Genomic DNA, 12,964 nt, shown 5'->3' on the forward strand with positions numbered 1-12,964 from the left:
GGGCTTGCAGCTGCCCCGGTTGCTAGGCTCACCGTTCCGAGGCACAAAGCCGGCATCGGGCCGTACCATGGTGCGCGTAGGGGGGGAGCTGCAAAGTTGGCAACAAAGTTTGCGCTTCCTTTTCTTCCCACGGGTCCTGTGCAAAAGCACGTCCCGTGTTGACAGCTGGGTGGGTGTGCTGGTAGCTTCAAAAAAATAAATAAATTTGCTGCCGTTTTTAAATTGTGGGGGCTGGTCGAATCATCCCAATGGGACTGTACCATTTGTGGACTGGGAGGGAGGGCTTACTGGTTGGGGGGGTTTGGAGCGTCGCTCTCAGGGATCCTGGAAGATGCTTCTGATGGGTGGATGTGGAGTGGGGTTTTCTCTCCTGCATTCCCTTTTTTTTTTAATTAAAGATTTTTAATAATTTTTCAAACGAACAGAAAAAAACAAAATACAAACAACAAAGGATATAAAAAAGAAAAAAAGTAACAATATAGATAGCTACATAATAAGAATGATATATCTATAAAAAGGTTCGCAGAAAAATTACCAAACCTACAGTTGTTACATTCTTATTACAATTATCTTATCCGTTATATTCCCACCTCCCTCCACCAGTGTACCCTTAATCCCACCCACCACCGTGTTGAACTTCCGGAGAAGTGTCTAAACAGTTTATTAATAAATCATTTTATCAATAATTTGAATTACAAAACTGAATCTACAACTTGTTCACTATACTAATAAAATTCGTTTTTTTCCAGTTTATCCCAATATGCGAATGCTTTTGACCACATAGTTTTAAAATCTTCCACATCCTTCCCGTGCAGGGAATCTGTTAATTTAGCCATCTGCATATATCTCCTACATTCCTTTCAAGTGTTTACAGGCCACAGTTTATGCTAATCATCAAAAGATGTATCACACTCTCTGTAGGGTTGCCAACCTCCAGGTAATAGCTGGAGATCTCCTGCTACTACAACTGATCTCCAGCCAATAGAAATCATAAGTATGTTCTGACTTTGTTTAAAAATTCCTATCTTGTTTTGCAGAAATTTGTGAATATTTCTGGCAATCTTTTAAATGTTCACATTATTCCACCCCAAACAAAGTACTTCCAGATCAAATACAGCAAAACAGTGTTGGCAGCAACCGTCCAAATTGTTCCTCTTTCATGCCTTGCTTTCTTTTTGAATAGGGTTGCCAACCTCCAGGTACTAGCTGGAGATCTCCTGCTATTATAACTGATCTCCAACTGATAGAGATCAGTTCACCTGGAGAAAATGGCCGCTTTGGCAATTGGACTCTATGGCATTGAAGTCCCTCCCCAAACCCCACCCTCCTCAGGCTCCACCCCCAAATATCCTGCCAGTGGCGAAAAGGGACCTGGCAACCTTAACCCTCTGGCACTGTGTATTTGAAACAGGGGATACTGCCTAACCCCCTAAATTCTTATGCCCTGTGAGATAAACAGAGAAAGTGACTGGACTAAGGTCAGCCAGTCCACTTCGAGCCTGAGTCAACTCGGGTCTGTCCAACCTGAGAAAGATTAAAGATCTTTAATCAAAGATAGCTATTACACATTTCTGTAAGCATTACATTATGTGTGTAGTCCCATAATACCTATTATTAGGACCAATCAAAATGACACCAAACAGTGTGCAAACTTCTGAATATTCCACAACATTTCATCAAACTAGATTTTGAAAACATTGTATTAAGGCTTCTGTATAGGATATCTGTAGGACACTTGCTTATGGGTTCAGGGTGTGGCTAAACTGGTGTTAGAATCTTGCATAGGCTTCTGAGTAAAGTGACCATAGGAATGCTTCACACGTAACAGTGCAATCCTAAACAGAGTTATACACTTCTAAGTCCATTTAAAATCAATGGGCTTAGAAGGGTGTAACTGTGCTTAATATTGCACTGTAACCTCTTGTGTACAAATGTAGGCGCAAATGTTAGCCACATCTTTTTTTCCTTTCATGAACTGGATTAAATTCTGGTTTAGCATCCTGATTTGTGGGTAGGGGAACATTCTCTGATTAGCCTGTGTACCTGTGTTCATACGTCATGGGTAACCAGAGTTAGTGTCTAGCCAGGATTCTTCAGCCTTTAGTCCAAGTAAGGAAAAAAAAGGAGCATTCTCTCTTTGCCTTGTTTTCTCTACCTGGATTAACGGAAGCTTGGAGTAAGCATCATGGGGGGTGGGGGAGAACCCCTCGAACCACTGCCACTTGCCCCCTTCAGTATCCCAAACTACTTTTACCGCCACAGAGGGAAAATATATGGGTATTAATAAATTTTAAAAACCGCATAAGTTTGGTGATTTTCAGTGGGAAAATGCTGCAAGGGGAAAATGCTGCAAGAGTTATAGTTAAATAACTCCTCCTGCCTGCATTCTTCTCTCTTTCTTTATATCGCAGCACCAGTAGTGGGGTCTCAGTTATAAAATGTTAGGGAAAATAATCACAGGAACACACACATGCTCTTACAGTGCTTTTACAGTATTCCTGCTCTTACAGTGTTGTTTATTGATGCAGGTGTAGTTGGTAGACAGTGGATCATATGTCATACCCATGCTCCTGCCTACATTTCTCCAGAACTGTGCCCTAAAACTGCTCCCTACATACTTGATTCTTTTGTTGGCTGGGAGCATATACTTCTATAGTTCATGTAGAAATTAGTCTATCCGTTTTTGCTGTCAGCTCACGTGCACTCCCGGGAAAGCCCAATCTGAGCTGACTTCAACAGATGGTCAGTTTGAATTGCACTCTGCAAAGCTCTCGTTCCTCAGCTGGAAATAGCCCATGCCTGCCCCGCTCCTTCTAGGACCCATAATAATAATAATAATAATGGTCTTCCCTTTGATGGATTAGTCTTTGCTTTTCTGAAACGGAGGCGGCAGCAATCTTTGTTCCCTTATTGTGGGAGCATAAAGCATGATCATTCCTCACTGACGTGCGGGTGATAACAATGAGTAATGGAAGAGAGATGAAGATATCTGGGACGTGGACCGTAGAGGTACTTGTGTCTTTGGGGATGGTAGGAAAGCATCTTGCTGCCCAGAGACGCTGAGGGACCTGCAAGTTCTCAGCAGCAGATGCAACAGCACAGGCACGGGATGAGAAGAGCTAAGGAATCGGAGAGAGAGCAGGGAAGCGAATGAAAGGGACTATGAGAACCTGCTGGAGAGCGCTCAGAAACCTGTTGAAGTGACCTCCTGTCCTGTGCCTGAGAATGCAAGAAAGGGTCTGCAGCTGATCATGTGGACCATCCTAATTATTATCTTTGCAACTTCATCACTAACTGTAAGTAACAAAAGAGGCTTGTAGTATATCTTTGGGCACAGAAATGAACTCATTTCCATCAGAGCGCAATCAGGAGGGGAAAGAACATATAAGGGAAAGTTTGGTTTACACCAAGGCTGGAGGAATCTGGGTTTCATTTCCTGAAGCGAGATGCAGGTCTACCTTTGGGGTTTAAACTTGCTTTTTTTTAAAAAAGGGAGAATTAACTGTGTCTTATATTGCCAGAAAAAAGTGCAATAAAGCACTCAGGCTGATGATTAGCAATGCTGTGTAATTACATAGACTTAGGTTCTTGTAGGTTATCCAGGCTGTGTGACCGTGGTCTTGGTATTTTCTTTCCTGACGTTTTGCCAGCAGCTGTGGCAGGCATCTTCAGAGGAGTAACACTGAAGGACAGTGTCTCTCAGTGTCAAATGTGTAGGAAGAGTAATATATAGTCAGAAAGGGGTTGGGTTTGAGCTAAATCATTGTCCTGCAAAATGTAGGACAAAAATTGCACTGAGAGGGAGCCTCGAGTGAGTCTGGCATCACACAAGCTTCGTTCCTCTCCCTCCTCCTCTGCTGAGCCAGATCTTTCCCCTTCTCCCTGAAGACAGTCATCTGCTGGGGCCCCAATGCACCGAGGAGGACCCTTCTGTGGCGGCGGCGGCCACTACCAGCACCACAACCAGTGGGGGGGAAAGCTCATGCCCGTTGCCAGCCGACACCTCCTGCCCCGCTTCCAGTACCAGGCAAGGCGGAGTGAATGTGAGGAGGAAGTAAGCCAGCCCTTGCCTGCTGGGGGTTGGGGTGTGTGGGTGGGTGTGCGCGCATGCCACGGGGTTTTTGGTGCCTTCTTCTCCCTGCCGCCTGTCTCTTCTCATTCTCTGTCCCTCTCATGCGTTCAGTTTTTTTGATCTTGGTTTAGAAAAATGAGAGACATGAGAGGGATAAACCAATGACATCCTAGCTATGCGTTGATGGTCTAGAGTAACTCTGCATAGGAGTGCACTGTCGGTTTCTTAAAGCCTTAAAATATATAATTGCTGTTTGTTCATCTTCATCAAGCAGATTGAGAAAGTTGACAAAAATAAATATTTTATTATCTTTAACATAATAATTATTGATTGTAATAGATAACAGCCAGTTTTCTGTCAAATTACTGGCTATGACTGTTGATGTGCATCTGTTCGAAAGCTTCTTGTTTGCTTTCTTTCATGATACAGTATTGTTCAATTTGGGCTTGGTTATTAGTACAAATTGAGGAACAGATAGCATTAACAGATGGACAAAGCATATAAAACAAGCAGGAAATGTGATTAAAATATGTACCCCTTGCAGAAAATTATTCGACATTCTAATGTTTAAAAACTGACAAAATATCCTGAAAGTTATATAAAAGACTTGGGTAAAATTAAATTACAGCACTTTCCAAACTGTTAGCATGGAAACAAAAATATTTTGATCTGTGCAGACTCTTTGCTATCACACATTTCTGTCAGCCCATTTAGCAAAGTAAACCAGGAAGCTAGTTTGTATCCTTCCCATTCCATTAATTTTGCCTAGTTCCTTTTAAAAACCTCAGTTAAACATCCGGCTACGGCAGCAACTTGTAGCAATGACTTTCACAGCGGTGATATAAGATTTTCTTCTGTTTATCATTCTATGATTCTATAAACATGTTGGTGTGTGTGTGATTTTCCTAGACAAGAACACTCCTTCCCCTGGATAGATTGTATCAGATATTTTATTTTATTTATTTGCGTTATTTATAGTCTGCCTTTCTCAATGGGACTCAAGGCGGATTACACAGAGTGAGTCAATACAATCCACAGGATGGGACATTCAGTAAACCATGAAATAGGATTTGGGTTGTAGAACCACCCAGAAATCAAAAAACAGAACTGAAGCAAAGCATAAGTGTTAACATGACACATTAAATGAAGCAAACTAAGTGTATGGAGACACTCCCCTAGCTACTATGCTTTCGTGATGAAGTCCATGAGCATTCTACTTCTGTCTGACCTGGAAAAAGCTCCTTGCATGTAAGGTGATATTAGGCTGTAAGGATCTGCTTTATATTTAATGAAATCATCGGTCCACTAAGCCCAGTATGACCTGTTTTGTCTGGTAGCAGCTTTGCCATTCCTGCCCAGCTCTGATACCCAAGAAGAGGCAATCCGGCATTGCACCTTTTCTGCCACGGAGCTAGTGCCAACATCTCTCTTCCACCGATGCTGCTCCCCAGTGCTGGTGCAGCAGCGCTGGTGTCAAATGCTGTCCTAGCGCTGGAGCAAAGGAATTCTATGTTCTTACAAGACGGTATCTGTGCCTAGTCCTACTGTATGGCGATACTGGGCAGCAGAGCATAGTTTCACAGTCTGGGCTTTTAAAAGTAGTTTTTCTTGATCTGTGTTTGTAAAAACAACAACTTGAAGTATTTAAAGAGGTAAACAAGGACACCACTTCAACCCCTTGAATAACATCTAGAAATGTTATATAGTGTTTACCTTTTCCGACATTTTTACATCCGACAAGATGAGCTAAGGGTTTTAAGGTTTTTGGAATGGAAAAATATCCAGTTCCAAAATAAGCAGGTTTGCCATGAAGTCACAGCTTGATTTAAATAATTCTGGTTTGTTATGAAATGTAGGCGCCTGAATTGGTGATTCTCAAAATGTTCGGCAGTTCCCTGCTAAAGGTGCACAGAGTGTTGAAAGGGGTTAAGAAAGGCAGGCTTCAGCCTCCATTCTTTCCAGCAGAGCATTTGCAGGCCAGAGGAGGAAAAAGAAGAAGAGTTGGTTTTTATACTACCCCCCTGTGCTCTGCTCACAACCTGGGTTCGATCCCAACGGAAGTTGGTTTCAGGTAGCCGGCTCAAGGTTGACTCAGCCTTCCATCCTTCCGAGATCAGTAAAATGGGGACCCAGCTTACTTGGGGGTAAAGGGAAGATGACTGGGGAAGGCACTGGCAAACCACCCCATAAACAAAGTCTGCCTAGAAAATGTCAAGATGTGACATCACCCCATGGGTCAAGAATGACCCGGTGCTTGCACAAGGGACCTTTACCTTTTACCTTTGCTCTACCTTTAAGGAGTCTCAAAGTGGCTTACAATCGCCTTCCCTTCCCCACCACACAACAGGCACCTTGTGAGGTAGGTGGGGCTGAGAGAGTTCTGAGAGAACTGTGACTAGCCCAAGATCACCCAGCAGGCTTCATGTGGAGGAGTGGGGAAACAAACCTGGTTCAACAGATTAGAGTCTGCCGCTCTTAACCACTTCACCATGCTGGAGGGAGTTGTCTTCCACTGCTTGCCAGCCAGGATGGATTGACTGGACCTCTTCTCTTCCAGAAGCAAGACTCTATTAGGGCCGGTTTTAGATTTGCCACCTGTTCCTTCTTTCAAGGAATTATTCCTTATTTGTTTGATTTAAAACTGCTCATGGAGATGAAGAGATGCACTATGGCGGCTTTCACATGGGGCAGGAAAAGCCATGCCTGCTATGCTAGCAGTGGCCAGTGGGATTGAAGCGCATGGGAACAGCATTCACACGTCCTATTTCTGCACCGCTCACTGTTGGTACCCCCCTTCACCACCTGCTTCCTAGTACACACAGATGTGGCAACCTGATGACAAGCTTGCCAGCTCCCCACCCCCCAATAGCTGAGCTATGGCTCATAGAGGAGACTTGGTTTTTTTTTTTTAAAAATCCTTGTTAGAAAACAAAAGGTGGGGATGCCACAGCTGACCACGGCTATTTTGAATGTGCCACTAAGCTCTGCCCTGTCATAGATTGTCTGCAGGCAGAACTTTCACACTGAGGCTCTGCCTGCTGCTGGTGCCTGTTCCCCTTCATGTTGGAGCAAAGAAAGGAAACATATTGCTCTAAAACACACAAATCCCAGCTATCCTGTGTATGCATCAGTAAAGCCATTGATTACAAAAACTGGCAAAATCCCGTTGAAACTGGACTGACTTGCACGCTCTTCTAAAGGCTGGCAAAAAGGGGCTTTGCCTACACCCCCCCAGCAAGCCATTCCAAAATACAGGAGCAACAGCAAAAAGTGCCTCTCTGAGGATGTACAAGTCATCCTTGCAGGAGAGATCATAAAATCACACAAGTTTGGAAGAGACCACAAGGGCCATCGAGTCCAACCCCCTGCCATGCAGGATCCCAGAATCAAAGCGCTCCCGACAGATGGCCATCCAACCTCTGCTTAAAGACCTCCGAAGACGGGGACTCCACCACCCTCCGAGGCAGCGCATTCCACCGTCGAACAGCCCTCACCGTCAGAAAGTTCTTCCTAATGTTTAGGTGGAATCGTTTTTCTCTTAGTTTAAATCCATTACTCCATGTCTTAGTCTCTGAAGCAACAGAGAACAAGCTTGTTCCCTCATTAACATGGCATCCCTTCAAATATTTAAACATGGCTATCATGTCTCCCCTCAACCTTCTCTTCTCCAGACTAAGCAAACCCAACTCCCTAAGTCACTCCTCATAGGGCATGGATTCCAGACCTTTGACCATTCTGGTCGCCCTCCTCTGGACACGCTCCAACTTGTCAACATCCTTCTTAAATTGTGGAGCCCAAAACTGAACACAGTGTTCCAAGTGAGGTCTGACCAATGCAGAATACAGTGGTAGTATTACTTCCCTTGATCTAGACACAATACTCCTATTAATGCAGCCCAGAATTGCATTGGCCTTCTTAGCCGCCATATCACACTGTTGTGTTTTTTTAATAAAACATTTTCTATTATTTTCTATAACTTTATAAACAAACATTTCAACAATATATACAATTTGTCAATAAGAAAAAGAAAGAGAATACATTATTGTTGAAAATGCATCTTAGTTATTAAGTAAATATAAAAAACTCCCCCTCATCTTCCTCCATCTTGTTATAAACTTATTTGCTCTTTTGTATTAAAGATTCTAATCCTAATATGTTTTGTATAACTAAACATAATTACTTTGCTCGTTATCCGTTCAGCTATAGTTAAAAGATATTTCAAGCCAGAGATGCTTATTTCATTCTTTTGAACCACATATAATATAACAATTATAAATTTTAATTATTAAGCATTGTATATAGTAATAAAGAAGTTATTTAAAAACTAAAACCAGAATTAATGTATCACATTTCTTCAACAATATCTTTGAAAAATGGATTAGCTCAATGAGTAACCTTTAAGTTTTTCCAGTTGAAGTTCCACACTGTTGACTCATATTTAGTTTGTGGTCCACTAAGACTCCCAGATCTCTTTCACATGTACTGTTGTCAAGCCAACTACAGTATCTTCCATCTTGTACCTGTGCCTTATGTTACTTCTGCCTAGGTGAAGTACCAGCTCTCCAGTCTATCGAGGTCATTCTGAACTCTGACCCTGTCCTCCAGGATATTAACTACCCCTCCTAACTTGGTGTCATCTGCAAATTTGATTAGCATGAACAGGACTTTATGAACAGGAGGGACTGCTGGTAGGATCTAAGCTGGCACGTGTGTTGATAGCAGGAGAGGTGGTCCTTCAGTTGTATGAGCATCAGATTCTAGCATGGGGAGAACAGAAAGCTGGCTTTAAATGTGTTCATAGTTTCTGAGTTAATTGATGGCTGGGTAGGAAGTTTGATTTTTAATCACATTTCATCTTTTCTGCAGGTTATAATAAACGTGTGATTTTGGTCAAAGTTGGCTTGAAAAACCCCACTTCAATTTACTACCGTTAAAGAAAAGGTGCGGATAGAAATCCCATATACTTTTGACCTGTTGCCGGTGGGCAGAGAGGACCATATCCTGTGGTCTTTCCTTATGTCCTCCGTTGCTAGTAGTGAGGGATTTCCCCCTCTAGCTTCTTTTTGCATAGTTATCCAGTTCCAATATTGTGCGTATTGCAAAAGGAAAGAGCCGAGCCATTTGGAGTGATTAAAAAAATAAAAAAATAACGAAAGGCAATCTAAGATGGAATTGACAAGAAAACTCTGCCAACCTGTTTCGAGAGGCGGTTTGGTTACCTTGGCATAGTCTGACATGTGAATGCAAGAGGGGGAAATGTACATTAGATAAAAAATGGTAATAGATAAGGGGGCAGATGGCAAGGAAATAGCACTGTAAGCAATGCAAATCGCATCTGTACCTACTGTAACGGGGGCTCCAGAACAAAGTTGCAGCATGCTTTTAACGACATGCACTACAGATCATGCCCTGCTAAACGATGTCACACTCAGTGGTGTGGCATCTTTGGCATAAAGTCCCACTAGTTCAGAAACATGCTCTTTTCAGTGGAAGAAGCTGACCCAAGTCCATTGACTCACACATGTGATACTTAGACCAAGCTGCAGCCAGTTCTGTTCAGCTGCTGCCCTGTGTGTCATGTGTACTGGCAGAGGTCTGTACGAATGAAAGTGTTCACTGAGCTGAGCACAGTCCCCTAGCTGTATATGGAAGTTCACCAGGGACTTTCACAATGGCCTGCTTGGGAGTGCAGCCCATTAAGATTGTCCAGATCGCAGATGGCAATGCATGGCAGGTAGGTCAAAAGTTGTGTAAACGATTTCTTGAAACCTATTGTGTATTTCCTGGTGTCGATCAGGGCAGATGTATAAAGGATGTATTTGAAAGAGCACCTGTATTCATACTTAACATTATTCTTTCTGATTAGTGCTTAATTGGTGCTTAATTTTTACATGTGAAATATCAGAGCTGAAGACTACCAGGCATGGACCAGAACCCCATCTCTCTATCCCATTCTGTAAGGGCATGTGTTTCTTGTGCATTGATGAAGGAGAGGAAATCTGTACAAGCTCAAAGTCTCTCTTTATGATTGCTTCATACTTCCCGTGGCTGAAGCTCGCTTTGAAAATCTATCACATTTTTATCCCAGACTTTTCTCCAATTAGTTCAGGACAATGTACATGGTACTCCCATCCTCTATTTTATCCTCCTCACACCCTTGTGTGGTAGGTTAATCAAAGAAAGGCTGATTAGAGCAAGATCACCCAGTGACCGTAGGGATTTGAACCAGCGTCTCCCCAAACCAAGTCCAACACATTAACTGTTTTGCTACACTGAACAGGTCCTAATTCTAAACTCTAGGGATTTCTGGCTCCAAGTAAACCCAGAAAGGCAAGCATAATATTAAAAACCATTATCTCATTGTAAAACCCTGCACTTTAAGGGTCATGTATGTGTCACAGACAACTTTATGTAGATGTTATATTGTGTAGATAATATGTTTAGCTATTGGCAAAATAATAAAGCAGTTACTTTCTAAAAAAATAACAGATTGGAGCCATGATTACATCATGTGAAGTACTGAAAATTATGAAAAGGGAAGAAGAACTCTGCACAATGATCCTGTCCCAGGAAGAAGAGAATAGGACAGCTGAAAATGAGCGGCTTGGAAGTTCAGGTAAAATTACCAACTCTATAGGAAAAATAATTCCATTCTCGATTATTCTCTTAAATAAGAGGTCTTCCCCCTCTCTCTTTCTGTGATTTTCATACTTTTATCCCACCTTCCCTCCACAGAACCCAGGGTGGCATGCAAAGAGATTCTATGCCCCTTAAGTATGAAGCTCTGACACTGGTTGCTTGATGTAAGCTTACTCAGGTCCTGGTGAATGTCTAGGTGCATGCACTTGTACATACATAAGGCTTCTTGCAGATGTTCATCTGAATGTGCGGAATCTGGTGGTGGGACCAATCTGTGCAATCCCATTCTTCGCTATATCCTCTTGGTATTACTACCCAACACTAGTCAAATGTGACTGCATTCTGGAAGACCTTTCTGCACATGGCGGACAGGAGGAAGACAGATCCACCTCTTTTCTCTTAACCGGGTCAGCATTATAGCTTACAGAGCTCTTCTCCCAGTGAAGCTGCCACCACTGCCCTGGAATAAAGTGGGCAGATGATGAAGTGGGCAGTGGGCAGATGACGAAGCCCTTGACCTTCCTATGGGTTCGGCTACCAAAGACACATTGCCTCTCCTGTTCCTTGGTCACATTGAACCTTCTGACATCCTCACCTCCTCTAGAAGGAAGGAATGTGCCACACACCAAGAAGGAACTCTTATCAAACCAGGGCATTATCTCTCAGAAGCTGTGTGTCAGTTTGTGTCTGGTGGATGGGAGATGAGATTCTCTTTGGAAAATGAATGCGGTGAATAAACACTGCTTCCAGTATCACTGCACTTTTCTTTCTTATCACCTCTTAACAGTAACATCCTACACATTACTAAAAACCTTCCATGAATAGTTGCCATGTTCAAATGGATACAGAATCCCATTTTAGCAATCTTCAGGGGGATGTTCCTATTGGCACTTAAAATAAGTTTCACTTTATGACTTACCTTTCTGTTTTTGCACCTGTTCAGTACTGTTTGAAAAATGGGACTCACAAACATTATCTCCAAAATCTCTCCTGTTTCCTCCATTACAGAAGAAACACTGCATGCGGTAATCACATCTGGCGTGTTTAGACTGGTGTTATTGGTACACAGAGTGATTTATGCCTTTCTTTATGGTATTTTTTTTGGTAAATTATTGTGGGTGACATATGTTCCTGGGGCTAGGGAAGGGTCTGCCTTCTGGGAAAGAGATTTCAGAACAATGGCTGATTGAGGAGTAATATTTGCTGCTTCCTGGTCTTGATTAATGATATTTTATTGATACCCTTGTGTCTTATATAAACAAAACCCAGTGGCCTTGCCCAACCAGTTTATCAGTGAGTTGAATTCAGATTATATCCATCCAACGTGCAACCATTGGTCTGGGGGAACCTTTGACAGTAATGGCCTTGTGTGTTGGCTGTCTGTTCCCCCTTGAGCCTGGGCTCAGTAAACTGTTGCTGTCAGGGACCCTCAGTTATGCATATTCAATACATCTGGAATGAGTCAGCATTGGCGGGTGAAACAGAGGTAGGCTGTACAACAGGGTCAGCTGCCCTCCCTTTCCCAGCGCATTTATCACGGTTTCTTTAACAAATCCTTCTACAAGTCCATGATTAATATCCATTAGGATTCGTTAATGGAGGGTTGTATACAGCCAATTCCTGTGATGTTTGGGTTGTGCAGGAATCAGGCCTAAATTATCTAAACCAAAGCATTTTATTGTGTGAGACAGTGTAAATAAAAGAAGTCCTTTGTATTTTTCCAGCACCTGGGAAATAGCAGCATTAGAGAGGAAAGAATATGACTGTCATATAGAGGCCCGTGCGCACAACTGCCCTGTGCTTGACAGTCACATTTTGTGTGAGGCTGTTGTAGCTCTCCCGTAGCTCCTAGGTGGCCACATATCCAACCCTGGATCTCCTAAACTTTGCATTTTCTGGATGCATTTCATCCCAACGGGTGGAATTTAAACAATTGTGTTTTTAATCTTGAATTTTAGGTGGATGCCATGGAATGTGGGATAATATAACGTGTTGGCTGTCCTCTTCAGTTGGGCAGACCATTAGAGCTCCTTGCCCCAAAGTCTTCCAGATCATAACGGGGAAAAAAGGTAAAGCTAAAAATGAGATGACTTTAAAGAGACATGGGGCTTTTCCGTGTGCTGTTTTTTCATTGGTTCTGGCCCCATATTGCTTTGGTTTATCTTCTGATTTCCGCATACATTTTAATGCCTTTTATTTTCACTTCATTTTGTTTGTTTGTTTTCCCCCTGGTTTTCCCCCGGTTCTTTTAAG

General features: G+C 42.6%; 1 protein-coding gene across 1 annotated transcript in view; it reads left to right on the forward strand.

Annotated features, from left to right (window-relative positions):
- Positions 1–3,910: 3,910 nt before the first annotated feature.
- The window catches only part of SCTR (secretin receptor), a 29,507-nt gene continuing 20,453 nt past the window's right edge, over positions 3,911–12,964 (forward strand). The window contains exons 1-3 of the mRNA XM_056861160.1: positions 3,911–4,054; positions 10,562–10,688; positions 12,670–12,780. Of these exons, the coding sequence (XP_056717138.1) occupies positions 3,911–4,054; positions 10,562–10,688; positions 12,670–12,780 (382 nt within the window). The remainder of the gene's footprint in view (positions 4,055–10,561; positions 10,689–12,669; positions 12,781–12,964) is intronic.

Source organism: Euleptes europaea, chromosome 15, assembly GCF_029931775.1.
Source record: "Euleptes europaea isolate rEulEur1 chromosome 15, rEulEur1.hap1, whole genome shotgun sequence".
Taxonomy (NCBI): domain Eukaryota; kingdom Metazoa; phylum Chordata; class Lepidosauria; order Squamata; family Sphaerodactylidae; genus Euleptes; species Euleptes europaea.